At 42.2% G+C, this 18321-nt stretch overlaps 1 protein-coding gene across 1 annotated transcript in view; it reads left to right on the forward strand.

Moving 5' to 3' along the window:
- The window catches only part of POLR3A (RNA polymerase III subunit A), a 47733-nt gene that overhangs the window by 9635 nt on the left and 19777 nt on the right, over positions 1-18321 (forward strand). Inside the window, exons 6-17 of the mRNA XM_008059016.2 lie at positions 1669-1908; positions 2031-2193; positions 2371-2507; positions 4217-4320; positions 5312-5453; positions 9105-9245; positions 10494-10563; positions 11043-11170; positions 11344-11482; positions 13653-13817; positions 15946-16118; positions 17356-17467. Of these exons, the coding sequence (XP_008057207.1) occupies positions 1669-1908; positions 2031-2193; positions 2371-2507; positions 4217-4320; positions 5312-5453; positions 9105-9245; positions 10494-10563; positions 11043-11170; positions 11344-11482; positions 13653-13817; positions 15946-16118; positions 17356-17467 (1714 nt within the window). The remainder of the gene's footprint in view (positions 1-1668; positions 1909-2030; positions 2194-2370; positions 2508-4216; positions 4321-5311; positions 5454-9104; positions 9246-10493; positions 10564-11042; positions 11171-11343; positions 11483-13652; positions 13818-15945; positions 16119-17355; positions 17468-18321) is intronic.

An 18321-nucleotide genomic window follows, 5' to 3' on the forward strand; every position in this document is an offset into this window, starting at 1 on the left:
AGTGTTCCTAATGTCTAGTGTAGATTGAGTATCCCTAATCTAACATCCACAATGCTCCAAAATCTAAAACTTTTTGAGCGTCAACACAACACTCAAAGGAAATGCTAAGATTTCCAGATCAGGAATGCTCAACCAGTATGATGCAAGTGTTTTAAAATCCAAAACACGTCTGGTCCCAAGCATTTTGGATAAAGGATAGTCAACCTGTACTGATGTGGTGCTCCAGGTGACCTCTGGCCTTGCTCCATCCCTACAATTCTGTTAATACAGTTTTAGATTTCTTTCTTTCTTTTTTTTTTTTTTTTTTTGGAGTAGGGGTCTCAATCTGTCAACCAGGCTGGAGTGCAGTAGCAAACTCAAGGCCACCACAACCTTGACCTGCTGGGCTCAGGTGATCCTTCTGCCTCAGCCTTCCAAGCAGCTGGAACTACAGGTGTACACCACCACACTCAGCTAATTTTTTTGATTTATTGTGGAGACGAAGTTTTGCCAAGTTGCCCAGGCTGGGCTGAGGCAATCCTCTTGCCTCAGCCTCCCAAAGTGCTGGGATTACAGGCATGAGCCACAGCACCCAGCTAGTTTTAGATTTTTCACCTAACTGCCTTGGGTGATAATGAGCTGCCCATTGCTGGAAGACAGGGATGCTAAGGAAGGAAACTGTTCTGGGCAAGGACCTGTAGAAGACTCTCTGATGAGATTCCATCCTTCTCCCCAAGTACACTTTGCTGGCCTTCAGAATGGGACCATCTTCACTTTCTTTTACTGCACTTTCCTAAAGGCAGCAGTAGCTGTTTAAACATCTCTTGCTTGTTCCCATACTCGTTACATGTTCTGCTTGTAATATACTCTCAATCACACAATCTAAGATCCCCAGAAATGTAGTAAGTAGGCAAAAGGACACAACCGACCTCATCCATGTCTCTGATCTTCAGATCTCTCTGATAATTTTCATAGCTCTTATGTTACATATATGATATGAGTAAGCTGTTAACAGCATAGCACTTTTATTAAATGAAGTTAATAAAAAGATAATATTGGGATCATTAAACAAAACTTAAATATTAAAAAAAGTTAAAAGGTTATTCCACTCAATAAAGACAGCTCTGTCAACACCTCGGGCACTTCCATTTCCTTTTCTCTGCAAAGATGTACATTTTCCCCAGAAATGAGACTACACATGACACACTTATTTCATTTGCCAGTATTTTATGAACACTTCATGTCACTTGTACATTTCTCTGGTGTCATTTATTTATTTATTGAGTCAAGGTCTCACTCTGTCATTCACTGCAGCCCCGACCTCATGGGCTCAGGTCATCCTTCTGCCTCTGCCTCCCTAATAACTGGGACTACAGGCACGCACCATCATGCCTGGCTAGTTTTTTTAAATTCAATTTTTCACTATTAAGAAGAGCTTTTGTGAACATCTTTATAGCTGAATATTTGTTTATATCTGAAGTTATCTCCCTTAGAAGCAGAATTATGAGTTTAAGTAATTAGAATGAAAGGCATGCACATTTTAAAGCACTTGTAGGATAGCATCAATGGAAATTTCTGCCATCACTTATCCTAAGTTAAGTGGGAGTTAGATTAGAAAGCATGGAGGAGTAAAACCTTGCCCTTACTGTGGAAAACTCTTATGCTGTCTCTATTCCTTCCTTTCCATAGGAAAACTTGAACCCCTTAGTAGTGCTGAATTTGTTTAAACGAATCCCAGCTGAAGATGTTCCTCTGCTTCTGATGAACCCAGAAGCCGGCAAGCCCTCCGATTTGATTCTCACGCGACTTTTGGTGCCTCCTTTGTGTATCAGACCTTCCGTTGTGAGCGATTTGAAATCTGGCACCAATGAAGATGATCTGACGATGAAATTGACAGAAATCATTTTTCTAAATGATGTTATTAAAAAGGTCAGTGCTTCCCATTAGCTTATAAGTTTTGTAGTATATCTATCCAAAAACTTCTGGTCAAGAAAATGCCAGAAAAATCAAACTGACCAATTTTGGTTCTGTTCATGCTGTGTTCATTTTAGCACCGGATCTCAGGAGCCAAAACCCAGATGATCATGGAGGACTGGGATTTCCTGCAGCTACAGTGTGCCCTGTACATTAACAGTGAGCTCTCAGGCATTCCTCTTAACATGGCGCCCAAGAAATGGACCAGAGGTTTCGTCCAGCGCCTGAAGGGAAAACAGGGTAGGTTTCTGACAAAAAGTACAGAAGCCAGCCTGCTGCCCTTGATTTCTTTTTGTGGTGTGTATATCCAGCTTATCTAGCTAAAGGTCACAGACTTTTCTCCATCTCTCTGTTCTAATTACTCCCATCAGCACTCGGTGTGCTGTAGGGATCTATGGCATATTTTCATTTATTTAGGTCGATTTAGAGGCAACCTCTCAGGAAAGAGAGTGGATTTTTCTGGAAGAACAGTCATCTCACCTGACCCCAACCTTCGGATTGATGAGGTAGCTGTGCCAGTTCACGTGGCCAAGATTCTAACTTTTCCTGAAAAGGTAAGTACCCCTCAGCTGCTCAACTGTTTAAAACTGTTTGTTTTTAATCTAGTCTTTTACATTGTATTTTGACATTACAAATAGCAAACAATGGAAAGTCACCAGTAACCTACCCAACCCACAGTTTGGTTTATATGGGTGTATGTGACTTTCCAGTTTGTTTTATACACATATAACCATATATATCTAAAGCATATGCAACTACAAGAATTTGGCTTCATGTGTATGTACTCTTATATATGTTATACATACTATTCTGCAACTTTATTTCCCAATTATATATATTGTACACCTTTCTATATAGGTTCCTTTTTTTTTGAGTTGGAATCTTACTCCGTCGCCTAGTCGCCCAGGCAGGAGTGCAATGACTCACAGCCACCCCAGTGTCAACCTACTGGGCTCCGGTGATCCTTCCATCTCAGCCTTCCAAATAGCCAGAACTATAGGTGTACACTACCATGCCTGGCTAGTTTTTTTATTTACTGTAGAGATGAGGTCTTGCCAAGTTGCTAGACTGTTCTTGAACCTGTGGTCTCAGGCAGTCCCTTCATCTCAGCCTCCCAAAGTGCTGGGATTACAGGCTTAAATGTACCTGGCCTATAACTCATATTTTAAACTAACTAGCCAGGCTCCCACCGGTAATCCCAACACTTTGGGAGGCAGAGGCAAGAGGATTGTCTGAGCTCAGGGGTTTGAGACCAGCCTGGGCAACTTGGTGAGATCTTGTCTCTGCAATAAATCAGAAAAAATTAGCTGGGTGTGGTGGCGCACGACTGTGGTTCCAGCTACTTGGAAGGCTGAGACAGAAGGATCACCTAAGCTCAGCAGGCTGAGGCTGTGTGGCCATGAGCATGCCACTACACCCTAACCTGGGCACTTATTTTTGAGTGAGACTCCAACTCAAAAATAAATAAACAAACTAAGTGATAAGCACTACCCCTAGGTAATTTTCTTGGGGTGGGTTATCTACTTTAAAACCTAATCACTGAGTCAAAGCATTTGAATGTTAAGACTGTTGCTACATACGCAGAAAGGTTGTTCCAGTTTACACTCAGTGCACATGCATGATGAGTGTCAAATAGTATTTATAGTACTTTTGTCTTTTTAATCGACGTCTAGATGACTGCCGGGCTTGCAAACAAGAGAGTATTGGTTGGCTTTACCCTTGAAACTCACAATTAGCCCAGATCATGATGCTTCTGGTAAACCTTGTGTCAAGTGTCATCAGTTGAATTACTAATGATCCAGGAGCTTCTTTCTCTGAAGTGGTGTTCCACAAGACAATTGTCCAGAGGTTACAGAACATGGCCAGTTCACACCAGTGACTGTTGTGCTGGTATCACAACTTTTAAACCTTAGAAGTCCCTGGTAAATTACTGCAGATGAAGTTGCCACCTGTTTCTAGGATCATAAGATGTGCTGGAAGGTTCTTATAGATCAGTCTAGCCTACCCTTTTTACCCACCGGGGAACCAAAGACTCGGAAGGGACTTAGTGACATCACCCAGCAAGTAAATGCCTGAACTGACTAGAAGCCAGACTCTTGTTTGCCTGTCCATTGTTCTCTTTATGCTCAAGACCATAGGCAGCAGGCTGCCCAGGGGTGCCTCTCTTTCTCTTAACATCTACACAGGAAATTAAAGATTAAGACCCAGTTCAGTATAGTTTGCTAGCTGAGAATATGTTACTGTGTTTTTTATTGTGCTGCAGGTGAACAAAGCAAACATCAATTTTTTGAGGAAACTGGTTCGAAATGGCCCTGAAGCTCACCCAGGAGCGAATTTCATTCAGCAGAGACACACGCAGATGAAAAGGTCGTCCTTTCCCAGTCTAGTTGGATTTGCTACCTTCTCATGACAAAGTTCACTGCACCATACTCAGCCACAACATGCAGTCCAGAATACAATTTCTGTAACATTTTGGCACATAGAAAATATCTTTTTAAATTACAATGAGCCTAGGCATGTCATTTGCTCTGTTCCATCATTGATATACATGAAGTGCTCATTTGTGCCTGGACATGTAGTGTCACTGGATCCAGGTGGACAAAATATCATGGATACAAAAGCGGGTCATTAACTGTATCACCTGGGCTCTCAGGGTTTCCTTCCACGTACTCATAACCCAGTGGCACTCATTTCACCAACTCTGGCTTTCACAGCAAGGTGAACTGACTACCAATGCTTTTTTGTCTCATGAAAGGATTTTATTACAGGACCTGGTAGAAGAAACTGGTTTGTTACTGTATTTCTGTGATTCTTAGACACACACATCTAGACATGATTTCAACATTTATAAAATGAGGATATATCTTACAATCAATTTGTCATAGTTCAGTAGGCAGCTTTTTTTCTTGGTGACACATAAACTAATGACATAACTTTAAAATGGAGGCACATCTTAGATTTGATGAAATATGGGGCCGGGTTCGGTGGCTCAGCCTGTAATCCCGTACTTTGGGAGGCTGAGGTGAGTGGATTGCCTGAGCCCGTGGGTTTGAGACCCACCCAGACAACTTGACGAGACCTCATCTCTACAATAAATCAAAAAATTAGCCGGGCATTGTAGCACGCACCTGTGGTTCCAGCTACTTGGAAGGCTGAGGCAGAAAGATCGCCAGAGCCCAGCAGGTCAAGGCTGCGGTAGCCAGGAGCGTGCCACTGCACTCTAGTCTGGGCAACAGAGTGAGACTCCAACTCAGGAAAAAGAAAAAATATGGTCCTTCTAGAGGTTGAACCCTGAAGAGGGAGAAACTTAGTGTGAAAACTTTGTTCTCACAGATCATGTTTCTTGTTGCACGTTCAGGTTTTTGAAATACGGAAATCGGGAAAAGATGGCTCAGGAGCTCAAGTATGGCGACATAGTAGAGAGACACCTCATAGATGGAGACGTGGTGCTGTTCAATCGGCAGCCCTCACTGCACAAATTGAGCATCATGGCTCATCTGGTGAGTGTGAGAGTGTGGTTTGTATTTTCTGTGTGATAGAAATTTGCTGTGAGTGTTCAGTGCTGAAGTCTGGACTCCTAAAATTAAAATTGCCCATAATTTCAAGTTACAACTTTTGATCTCCCTCTTCTGTCACTTTTAGTTGTTTGGGGTTTTTGTTTTGTTTTGTTTTCTTTTTTTTTGAGTTGGAGTCTCTCCTCTGTTGTCCAGGCTAGAGTGCAGTGGCACACTCATGGCCACTGCAACCTCGACCTGCTGGGCTCAGGTTATCCTTCCACCTCAACCTTTCAAGTAGCTGAAACTACAGTCATGCACCACTGCACCCAGCTAATTTTTTGGTTTATTGTCTCGCCAAGTTGTCCAGGTTGGTCTCAAACGTATGGGTTCAGGTAATCCTCTCACCTTGGCCTCCCAAAGTGCTGGGATTATAGGCATGAGCCACCATGCCCAGCCTATACTTTTAGTTCTTATGAAACTTTCTCATTTCAAGCATCCATTCATTATTTTCAGTATTTATAATATAATATTTATATATGACACTAAAAGTATTTAATTGAAAATTAATGAGAAAGTGACTAGCATGATTTCACTTGCAAATAAAAATATATGCACACGTATGTGTTGTGTACTCAAACTTATGTAAAATGGGTATGGCAGAAAATTGAGTTTTGATTTAACTTTGCATATTAACTAAGAAGCTAAAATGCCTAAAAGATTTTTTTTGGTTTTTTTGCAGTAGTCCTCCAACTAAAACCTTAAACCATATTTTTCTGAAGATTTCGTTTTGCAACAGCAGCAGTGCCTGTTTCTGGAGATTTAATTAAAATGGAAATGAAATGCAACTCTAGTTCGTTTAATATTCCTAAGTTCTATCTGCAAAACTGTGAAATCAATGAACCTTTGCAAACTGTGTTAAGCAGACTTTTATGGTAGGATTTTTCTTTTTTTTTTTTAATTGGAGTCTCACTCTGTCACCTAGGCTGGAGTGCAGTGGCATACTCATGGCCACTGCAGCCTCAACCTGCTGGGCTCAGGTGATCATTCCACCTCAACCTTCCAAGTAGCTGGAACTACAAGCACACGCCACCATGCCCAGCTAATTTTTGTATTTATTGTGAGATGAGGTCTCACCAAGCTACCCAGGTTGGTCTCGAACAGTAGGCAATCCTCTCACCTTGACCTCCCAGTGTGCTGGCATTATAGGCGTGAGCCACCATGCCTGTCCCAGTATTTTTCTAGATGTATTTTTGAGTAGTTTATGAACACATTACATCAATCTCTCTTTTTTATGAGTTGGAATTTCATTTCATCACCCAGGCTAGAGTGCGGTGACACACTCACGGCCACCCCAGCGTCGACCTGCTGGGCTCTGGTGATCCTTCCACCTCAGCCTTCCAAGTAGCCAGAACTACAGGCTTTCACTACCATGACCGGCTAATTTTTTGATTTATTGTAGACGAGGTCTCACCATGTATCCCAGACTGATCTCGAACCCACGGGCTCAGGCAATCCTCTCACCTCAGCCTCCCAAAGTGCTGGGATTACAGGCTTGAGCCACCAGGCCCAACAATCTCTTTACCTAATGATAGAAATAACAAAGAAGGAGTTTGTGAATATGGAGTTATTATTATGAGGATTTAGAGTGTTAACTATAGCCTTCTCTTTCTGGAAATTTTATTTAGCTTTGGAGCTTGTTATCATAGAAAAGTTTGGTTTTGTAGGGGGGCAGGGGTTGCCAGGCAATGAGGTATACCTGTAGTCTCAGATACTGAGAAGGCTTAGGCAGGAGGTGCACGTGAGCCCAGGAGTTCAAGGCTGCAAGTGAGCTTTGATCACACCTGTGAGTAGCCACTGCACTCCAGCCCAGGCAACATGACCAGACTCTGTTAAAAAAAAAAAAAAAAAAAATGGAAATTTTGTTTAGTTTGAAATTTTTCAAATATACACTAAAATAAAAAGAATAGCATAATGAACTCACATACTTCCATCTTCTATATGTAATAATTTTCAAGATTTGATGACACTTGTTATATCTTTCCCTTTTTCTCTGGTGAACCCACATGCCATGTCCCTTTTCCATGTGTATTCTGTTTACATTTTTGTCAGTCTCCCCTCCATTTTTAAATTTTGGTCTCATTGGAAGAATCTTGATCATTTGTCCTGAAGAGTATTCCATGATCTCAGTTTGTCTCTGCATTAAGTGTTTGTCTCCTTATACCTATAAGCTGGAAATTAGCTCTGAAGGTATGACCAAATTCAGGTTTCAACTCTTTGGCAAGAATCACTCATAGGTGGTACTATGATACTGTTCTTCCTCTTGCCTTATATTAGGAGGCCCATGTTGTCTGCCCTGTTTTTGTTTTTGTTTTTTTTTTAATTGGATTCTCTGTCACCCAGGCACGATCACGGCTCACTGCAACCCCAACATGCTGGGCTCAGACAATCCTTCTGCCTCAGCCTTTTGAATAGCTGAGACTATAGGCACACACCACCATGCCTGGCTAATTTTTTTATTTTTTTAGTAGAGACGAGTTCTCACGATGTTGCCCAGACTAGTCTCAAACTCCTGGGTTCAAGCAGTCCTCTAGCCTTGGCATCCCAAAGTGCTGGGATTACAGGTGTGAGCCACCATGTCTGGCCTGCTCTGCTTTAAGTTATGCTAAAAAGGTTAGGGATTCAAATGCTTCAGTCTGATGCCTCCCTGGTAGGGTTTCTCATCAACCTCCTTTCTCATGATGTTATTCATTATGATCATTGCTTACACTATTTTGTTAAGGCTGCAAAATGAAGTCCAATTTCTAATTTATCATTCCTTTCACAGTTATTACCTTAAATTCTTGTAATGATAAGTTTCTCCTTGTTAATTGAGCTGTTTGCTTGCCCAGAAGTACAGATAATAAAGGAAGGCAGCATAAATGGCTCAGTCTTTTTCCTCTGTTGTCATTTTGGGGAATAAGAAAGTAGTGCTAGGGCCATGCACAGTGGCTGAGCACCTGTAATTCCCAACACTTTGGGAGCTGGAGGTGAGAGGATTGCCTGAGTCCAGGAGTTTAAGACCAGCCTGGGCAACATGGCAAGACCTCAGTCTACAATAAATCAAAAAGTTAGTCAGGTGTGGTGATGTGCACCTGTGGTTTCAGCTACTTAGGAGGCTGAGCTCAGCAGGTTGAGGCTGTTATAGCCATGATCGTGCCACTGAACTCCAGCCTGGATAATACAGTAAGACTCTAGCTCCAAAAAAAAAGTTAGTGCCCAATTACTTCCAATAGGCTGGTTGGGGTTTTTTGTTTATTTTGACTTTCCCTTTTTTCAGCGTCATTATGAACTCATTAGTTTTTGTTTAGTCAGTGTGTTTTAATCAACTTTGGTTGTTAATCTTTTTGATACTCAAAACCATAATATTGTTGGCCAGTAGGAGCAGCCCTTCACCTTGGTGTCTATGTTGAGAATCACTGCTTTGGTTTGATCTAATAAAGCTTCTCAAGTGGGTCCACAAATGATATTTCACATGACAGAACATACTTGAAATGTACTTTGTTAATCTAAAGTGTCTAGTTTTCCAGGAAGCCCTTTCTTAATGTTTTGAATTAGAGAAGCTTTTGGATAAGTGCCTAAGTCCCCTTCCTGTTTTATTTGTTTTATGTTCCTCAGGCCAGGGTCATGCCCCACCGGACTTTCAGATTTAATGAATGTGTCTGTACACCCTACAATGCAGACTTTGATGGTGATGAAATGAACCTTCACCTTCCTCAAACAGAAGAAGCTAAAGCAGAGGCCCTTGTTCTGATGGGGGTACGTAGGGCAGTGTGGCCCAGCTTCCGTTTGACAGCTCCTTGAAATGAGGGAAAAGGACACATGTCCTATTTGAAAACACTACAGCTAACAATGCCAGAGAAGCCAGGCTCTTTCTATTTCTAAATGGACCACTAACTGCCTGTATTTTTTTGACTCTTGTTTCACTAGTTTATCTTAAGTCTTTGAAGAATCTCCCTTGAAAATTATTATCTATATGTGAATTAGGGTCTGTAACAGGTGCTTTGAGTGGATTTTCTGGCCTGTAAGTGTGGATTCCTGGGAAAATAAATACATGAAGACCAGTATGGAAAGATAAGACAAGAGAATAGCAGTATCAATTTTGGGTATCACAGGGGAAAGTAGATGTCCTACATAAGTGGATGTATACCCAAGATACTCAGCAGATTTTTCTAGAATAAACAAATCTCAGCCTCGTGCACTCAACTCCAACTAACAGACCACCTGCTATCTCACCTCAGAAAGATTCTCTAAACCAGAAGTGAGAAGAGCGCCAGGCCCGCCAGGTTAAATAGCTGTTTCCCACCCCAGTTGAAGGGTCACTGCTCTGGGTGGTGGTTCAGATGTGAGTGGTTATGGGTCTTTGTCTCAGAGGATCCTGCACTCTGAGTAGTGGCCCAGAAAACCCACAAGCACACATAGGCACCTCCACATCAGGATTAGAGCAAATGCTCACCGATATGCACAGAACCCACTTTACATGAGTTAATTATGTGTTACCAACTAGCACCCTTTATTGCCCAAGGTAGGCATTCATCAAATGTTTAATTAAATTCTTTTGTTGGATTGATTGCTGTTGAAATTTTATGTCTTAACCAAGGAAAATTTAACAGTTCTGACACAAATGTGGAGAAGTGTGGAACAGGTTGACTTTAGAGGTAACAGTGTTCCTCATCGTTGACAGAAGTGAATTTTCTTTGGAGAGGAGTACTAATTAATACACTTACACGTGTAGTGTTCATTACATAATTCCAGAACAATTTCACTCAGTATTTCATTTTGGTGTTAGTAGGAGCCTCCAAAGTCAATGTTGCTAGTATTTTTTCTATCCCCTTGACAGATGAAGGGAGTTAGTGACAAAGCTGGGATTAAGACCCCTAGCCTCCATTCCCAGCCTCATCTTTCTGCTACTCTGTTCATCACTATTTGAAAACCTTGTGATTCAGAACTTTGGGCTGTGTTGTGCATCCAAGAATGGCTAATTTCTTGTGCTTACTTTTCCTTCAGACTAAAGCAAATCTTGTAACCCCAAGGAATGGGGAGCCACTGATTTCTGCTATTCAGGATTTTCTAACAGGTGGGTTTGTGGATTCACTTTAAAGGAGACTTCTGACTACGAAACACAATGATTCTTGTTCACAGTGATTCATGTGATGACTTGAAAAGCTATATAATTGCCTGTGTTTAATTCTGTTGTTTGTTTATTAAGTTTGATCATGAGCCTACTTGAGGTTTTTTTTGTGTGTTTTTTTTTTATTGGTTGGTTATTCATTGATTCAGCAGGTATTCATTGAGCTCCTCCCATGATCTGGGCATTTTCTAGACTTCATGTCTGGCCTAGAATCCATCCTCTGTACCTGGAGATACAGTAGTAAATAAAGCAAAGTCCCTTTACTGTGGAGCTTCTATCCTAATTGGAAGAGCGAGCCAATAAGCAGCTGTACATTTGAATTTTCCCTGTTGATAATAGTTCAGATTTATTTTAAAATGGAACCCTTGTGGTTTTCTCTATTTCTTTACTTTTCTTTGTTTTGTATTGGTTCTTGACACTTTCAGGTGCCTATCTCCTAACTCTCAAGGACACATTCTTTGACCGGGCCAAGGCTTGCCAAATCATTGCTTCAATACTGGTTGGCAAGGATGAGAAAATTAAAGTTCGCCTCCCACCCCCTACGATATTAAAGGTATGTGCAGGAGCCGTGTGTGTTATGTCCGTGTGGATAGACTGGTGGTGTGTGTGTAACCCTGCTGCTGCTGGGCTTGAGTGCCATCATTGAACCTTCTGACCTCGCTTACGTGAAGGGTGATTAAGACCAAATCAAGCCCGCTGATTCTCAGGCTTCCTCTCCTCCTTCAGCCTGTCACCCTGTGGACAGGAAAGCAGATCTTCAGTGTCATCCTCCGTCCTAGCCATGACAGTCCAGTGAGGGCCAACCTCCGAACAAAGGGCAAGCAGTACTGTGGCAAAGGAGAAGATCTCTGTGTCAACGATTCCTGTGAGTTGAAGGAGGTGGGATGAGGGGAGGAGCGATGTAGTGGAAAACCAAGTGGCCAGGAATTACCTTCACTGGTGCCTTCACGTAGTGAGCATATCCGATGTTTCTCTAACACTTTGGGCAGGAAATTTATCTTTCAGGTAAATGTACCTTGTGTTTCTTCTAACAGGTTTAATTTCCCATTTTTTCTGAAAAGTAGAGATCATGTAGACACATGATCCAATAGCTAGAATGTTCTCTTAATGTGTTTTGTCTTAAGAGACTCTTTTTTGTCAGTTAATGCAGTTTGTCTTTTATTGTCTCCTTTTTGCCATCAACTAGGGTCTCATTATTTAATTCACATACATTATTATTTTGTGTCCAAAAATGTGTTCATTGTCTAAAAGTGTGAATAAAAAGTACAACTAAAAACTGTTTTTCTGCCTGTTTCACCTGGTCAGGGTTTTTGATAACATGATCAGGTGTACAGGGAGAGAATATAAATGCAAGTCATCTGGGTCTCTCTAAAACAGTGCAACCCAAAGTCCGCAAATCAGTGTTTCTATGTATTTATTTATTTATTTTTGTGTGTGTGTGTTAGAGTCTCACTCTGTCGCCCAAGCTGGAATGCACACTCACGGCCACCCCAGCATCGACCTGCTGAGCTCCAGCGATCCTTCCACCTCAGCCTTCCAAGTAGCTAGAACTACAGGCACATGCTACCACACCCGGCTAATTTTTTTTTTTTAATTTATTGTAGAGACGAGGTCTCGCCAAGTTGCCCAGGCTGTTCTCAAACCCGCGGGCTCAGGCAATCCACTTACCTTGGCCTCCCAAAGTGCTGGGATTACAGGCTAAGCCGCCGAGCCCAGCCTAAATCAGTGCTTTTTAGCAGCATCCATTGAGTTACTTTCTGATGTGACTCTTTAGCTCACCCCAAATTACTAACAAGCAGTTTTCCAACAGACTACTTTGATTAGCACTGGTTTAAAATGGACTTGGCTAGCAAGGCCTCGTGACTAAAATGAATCTCCAGGACTCTCTACTGGAGAACTGAATTATAGAGTTTCTCTGAAGGTCAGGATTTCTACTATTGTCTTTTTATTATGGTTATTATTATTTTATTTTTTTTTTTTGAGTTAGAGTATCACTCTATTGCCTAGGCTGGAGTGCAGTGGCACACTTACAGCCACCACAGCCTCGACCAACTGGGCTCAGGGATCCTTCCACCTCAACCTTTCAAGTAGCTGGCATTACAGGTGTGTGCCACATGCCTGGCTACTTTTCGATTCACTGTAGAGATGAGGTTTCACCAAGTTGCCCAGGCTAGTCTTGAACCCCTGGACTCAGACAGTCCTCTTGCCTCTGCCTCCTGAAGTGCTGGGATTATAGGCATGAGCTGCCTCTGGTCTTTAAGATAATTTGGCTTCTTGTTTTAAACTGTGTTTTGTTTCTTTAGGTAGAAGTTTTATTTTGTTGTTGTATAGGCTATTCATGATGATGCCACCATTAGTTTTCAATATCATATGTGAATAACAAGTTGCTGTGCAGTTTACAAAGCTGTACATGATTTCATGTGATGCTCAGAATATCTCATGACATAAAGATGTTCACGGAGGAAGAAAATGAGGGTCATCTGGTACACCTCAGGGTTAGGACTGCAAGGTAAATAATGGGGGCATTCATATTTTTCAGAAGTCCCTTGGTTTCCCTTTTTTTCTCTTAAAAAAAAATTTAAAGAGAATTTCTGTTTGTTCTGCTTTAACTTTCAGTATGGGGACATATTTTCTCAACTGCCGCAAATTCTTTTCTTTTCCTTTTTTTTTTTTTTTGAGTCAGAATCTCACTCAGTCAGCTAGGCTAGAGTTCAGTGGCTTGATCACAGATCACCACAACCTTGACCTCCTGGATTCAGGCAATCCTTCCGCCTCTGTCTCCCGTGTAGCTGGGACTGCAGATACACGCCACCAATACCCCAGCTTATTTTTTTAATTTCTGTAGAGACAAGGTCTCCCTGTGTTGCCTAGGCTAGTTGTGAACGCCTGGGCTCAAGCAATCCTTATGCCTCTGCCTCTCAAAGTGCTAGGATTACAGATGTAAGCTACCACACCCAGCCTGGAATTCATTTTGGAATGAGGTGAAGTAATAAATAATTGTTTGTTTCGATGCATAAGGATTATTATTCTTCCAGATGTTACGATCCAGAACAGCGAATTGATGAGTGGCAGCATGGACAAAGGAACCCTGGGATCAGGATCCAAGAACAATATTTTCTACATTTTACTGCGAGACTGGGGACAGAATGAAGCCGCTGATGCCATGTCAAGGCTTGCCAGGCTAGCTCCTGTCTACCTGTGTGAGTACCTAGACATCTATTTCATTTTATTGTTAGAGTTTTAGGGGTTTCTTTTATTTTGCTATTTTACTGTTATTTCATTCCCCACCCCCACCCATGCCATACATATACAAACAGAAAATGATTCTTGTTCCAGGCTAAATCTTATGTGCTTTTATTAATGAAATGAACCCAGTCCTGACTAGCTTGACTACAGATTTGAATTTGATTTTCAGTAGCTCCCCATTTTCTGCTGTATAAGATTATATTATAAAAGGCCCTTGCCGAGCTTGGTGGCTCAGCCTATAATCCCACGCCTTTGGGAGGCTGAGGTGAGTGGATTGCCTGAGCCCGCGGGTTCGAGACCCGCCTGGGCAGCGAGACCTCATCTCTACAATAAATCAAAAAATCAGCCAGGCATGGTAGCGCATGCCTGTAATTCCAGCTACTTGGAAGGCTGAGGCTGAAGGATCTCCAGAGCCCAGCAGGTCGAGTCTGCGGTGGCCAGGAGCGGCCACTGCACTCCAGTCTGGGCGACAGAGTGAGGCTCCAACTCAAAAAAAAAAAAAGGCCCTTAATGGGCTGTTTCCAAGTCACCTGTAGAAGTACTTCAATCTGTTCAGCCTTCCATAACTCAGTTCTACCAGATTACTCCGTATTTCCCTACTATGCTTTTACTGTTGTTTCCTTTGTTCCTGCTTTGAGAGTGCCATTTGTTGAGTGTTGTTTGCATGCCTGAAAAAAATCTTTATTCCATTCTTACACTTGTCAGGGTATAAAATTCTAGATTGAAAAGTATTTTCCCTCAGAATTTTGAAGATATTGCTATATTCTCTTTTAACTTTCACAGTTGTTTTAAAGTGTTTTGCCATTCTTATTCCCCCTTTTTTTTTTGAGTTGGAATCTCACTCTGTCATAGTTTTATTATATTTGCTCCCTGAATTTCTGTTTCCTTTTAGTTTCTTTTTCCTATATACTTGTTATCTTCTATCTTTCCTGTTAAAAACTTTAATAGCTGGTGGTCCCTAGCTGTCCTTGCGTGTCTTAAGAGTAAGGATTAAGACACTGGAAATGGAGCTAATTGGTTGATGGCCCTCTCAGTTCCTTAATTGATTGGGGAACCAGCTTTTTTTTGTTTGTTTTTTTTTGAGGGACTGCCAGATATTCCTATCAGTATCACTTTTCCCTAGGGAGGCTTGATTTCTTCAGATACGTCTTTTGAGTTTGTCTTCTACCTGAGGAGTAGAGACCTGCCTGCTGGGATTCTGGGAGCTGAGCAGGGAATCAGGCTAAGTGTTCTCAACTATGGAATATACAGACTTCCCCTCAGTGCCCTTGTTCACAGTCAGTCCATCTGCCTGTGCTTGGTATCCCCAAAACCAGAGCCTTTCTGATTCCATTTCTTAGGGAGTAAACTCCCATCTCTCACAGGAACAAGGGCCTGGAGCCTGTTTCTTATAGACTTCCTACTAGTGCTTCTCGTTTCTATCTAGCACATTCCTCATCTCCAGCATCTGCAAAACTTGTGGTCTTGTTTCTGACCCCTTCCAGGCTCATTAGTCCTCTTGTCTGTGGACACTTTTAGGCATCCCCTTGCCTTCCCTGCTAAGCCAGTGGCCATTCACCCACCCACCTTATCCCTACATACAGTATATTTCAGATAAGACTACTGGTTGTGCCTAATTCCATCACAGGTGCGGTTACATTTTCTTCTTAATCCCCATATTCTGGAATGCTTTCCAAGAAGACAAGGGGGTTACACGGGTCTCTATTTTGCTATCTTAGAGCCAGAAGTCAGGTGGCTCACTTTCCATAGCTTGCTTCTCAGGCCACTCTTGAGTATTTTATGTCGGTCTGCTTTGTATGATAGTTGGAAACATTATTATGTTTCCCACTAAGTTGTAAGTTCTCTGAGAGGAGTGAGTGAATCTTAGTCCTTTGTGTAACTACCTAGGGACTGAGACAGGAGCTATTGAATTGTATTGAATTGTAATGAACTCTGAAGATACAAACTTTTTTTACACTTTATACGTAGGCAGTTTCTATAAAGCACAGAGTATATCTAGTTGGGTATAAACTGTACATAGTAGGTTTACTGAGTCTCCTTTATGACTCTGTCTTCCTGCTCCATCTGCTAACTCTTCTACAGCTAACCGTGGATTCTCAATTGGGATCGGTGACGTCACACCTGGCCAAGGACTGCTAAAGGCCAAGTATGAGTTGCTGAATGCCGGTTACAAGAAATGTGATGAGTACATCGAAGCCCTGAACACAGGCAAGCTTCAGCAGCAGCCTGGCTGCACCGCTGAGGAGACTCTGGAGGTGAGCCTGGTCCTTTGGTTCAGGGTTGCCACTCACATACACAGTGGCTGAAACGGTGTCCATGGGGTTGTACTATAAACCATGATGAGAAGGTAGCAAAGGAGAGTGGGCAAGTCAAGGCAGCAGCTTCCATCCCTCCTGGTCCCTGGGGTGGCTGTGTGTGCTCTCATTTGTTTCCTGGGGGCAGAACCTTTGATCAGATTCCTTGCGTCCCTTCTAGCTTTCATGATCCAGGCAATAAAAGCATGGTCATCTGTTCCTTCTGCCACATGGGGCTGCTCTTGTTCCAGTGGCACACTCAGGCCCCTCCTGAAGCAGGTACTCGAGTGCTTTTGCCCTTTCTTTTGTTTTTTTTTTTTCCCCTAAGTTGGAGTCTCACTCTGTCACCTAAGCTGGAATGCAGTGGCGTGCTCATAGCCACTGCAGCCTCGACCTGCTGGGCTCAGGCGATCTTTCTGTCTCGGCCTTCCAAGTAGCTGGAACTATAGGTATGCGCCACCATGCACGTCTAATTTTTTGATTTATTGTACAGATGAAGTCTCACCAAGTTGCCCAGGCTGGTCTTGAGCCCGTGGACTCAGGCAATCCTCTCACTTTGGCCTCCCACCACACCCAGCCTAGCACCTTTTTTCAATGGAGCCACAACTCCTAACTTACTCAGCATCCTGCATTGGAAGTGAGGAGAGGGACCTTCTGTGGATGAGCTCATGAGCCAGAATATATCCCTGTAGTGTTACCTCGTCACATGCTTGGTGTGTGAGAATTCATATGTGTTCTTGGCAAGAAAAAGTGGACAGATAAACTGTACAGACAGTGCAAGCAGTTCTCTTTTACATACCATATATTATCTTACACGTTTATACAGGGGTGTGTACACAGATACAGGTATGTGTGTATATGTATACATGCATACACATATATATGTACATGTGTACATACAAATATTTTGTTGTGTAGAGTATATACATTCTACCTTACAGGCCATCTGAAAGATTTTTCTAGTTTTTGTTACTCTTAGTTTTTGCCTTACATGCTCATTTTAGAATCTTATGGAAGATGCATGTGTCTATATGGCTAGGACATTTTTGCTCCTCTAAGGCTCTCTGAAACCTTTATTGATTAGAGATCTGACATCTTGCTTCAGTGTTCTCAAATTTCTTCAGATGTCAGATTGAACATTTGCAGTCCATAGAGCCAGTGAGGACAGCCCAGCACAGGTCTTCTTTTCTTCCACCAGGCCCTGATCCTGAAGGAGCTGTCTGTAATCCGTGATCACGCCGGCAGTGCCTGCCTCCGGGAGCTGGACAAGAGCAACAGCCCCCTCACCATGGCTCTGTGTGGCTCAAAAGGTACGTTGCCCTCTCTGCTTCCTGCTGTCAGTGTGTTCTCCATATGGGCCAGTTTGGTTCCAGAAAATGTAATAATCTTAACTTCAAACAGGCATTTCATTTCTTTAAGAGCATATATTTTTAAATCAGAGAGAGAGGGGAACTTGATTATTTTGCATTTTAGGAAGCTTAACACCTTTGAAGGAACTTGGTGATAATGTGTGTGAATTTCTGAGTTTGAGGGTGCTTTAAGCAAACTTGGTCTTTTAAAAACAAAAGAAAAACTAGGAATTTTGGGGGGTATATTTAATGATGTGGCAAAACTCTTTAATTGTATAGATACCTGGGCCCTTAATGCATTAAGTTTCTTGTTACCACATTTAAACTCAAAACCTCCATGCTTCTCCTATTTCTGTAAGTTTTTTTTTTACAGAATAAGGTCCAGTCTCTTTAACTTTGCTGCCTTTTACCCTATTTTTCTCCTACTTCTTGTTTCTGGGAACACTTTTCCATTCCTCTCCTTGCTTCCCACTCTTCTGTTGACTTTGGAATTCCTCCTCCCACCCTTTTTTGTGTCCAAATCATAATATCCTCTAAAAGTGCAGCCTGGTTGCGGAAGCCTCCTTGAAGACTCACCTGGCCTTTCCCAGTTCTTCTCCATCCCAGACATGCTCCTAAGCTCCTCTCCCCTCATGCTGCCTTTCTCATGTTCCTTGTGGCTCCATCTCATCTCAATTGTGGTTCTGTCTTTTACTATCTCTAGACGCTGAACTTGTTGAGGGTAAGTGCCTGTGCTCTGTCGTATTCCGGTTTTACCCCTCTGATCTGTTTGCACTTCACTGAATGTTAGTTTGGTGAATGAATGTTATATTGTT

This window comes from Carlito syrichta, unplaced genomic scaffold, assembly GCF_000164805.1.
Source record: "Carlito syrichta isolate Samal-C Ts95f unplaced genomic scaffold, Tarsius_syrichta-2.0.1 Scaffold303673, whole genome shotgun sequence".
Classification (NCBI taxonomy): Eukaryota; Metazoa; Chordata; class Mammalia; order Primates; family Tarsiidae; genus Carlito; species Carlito syrichta.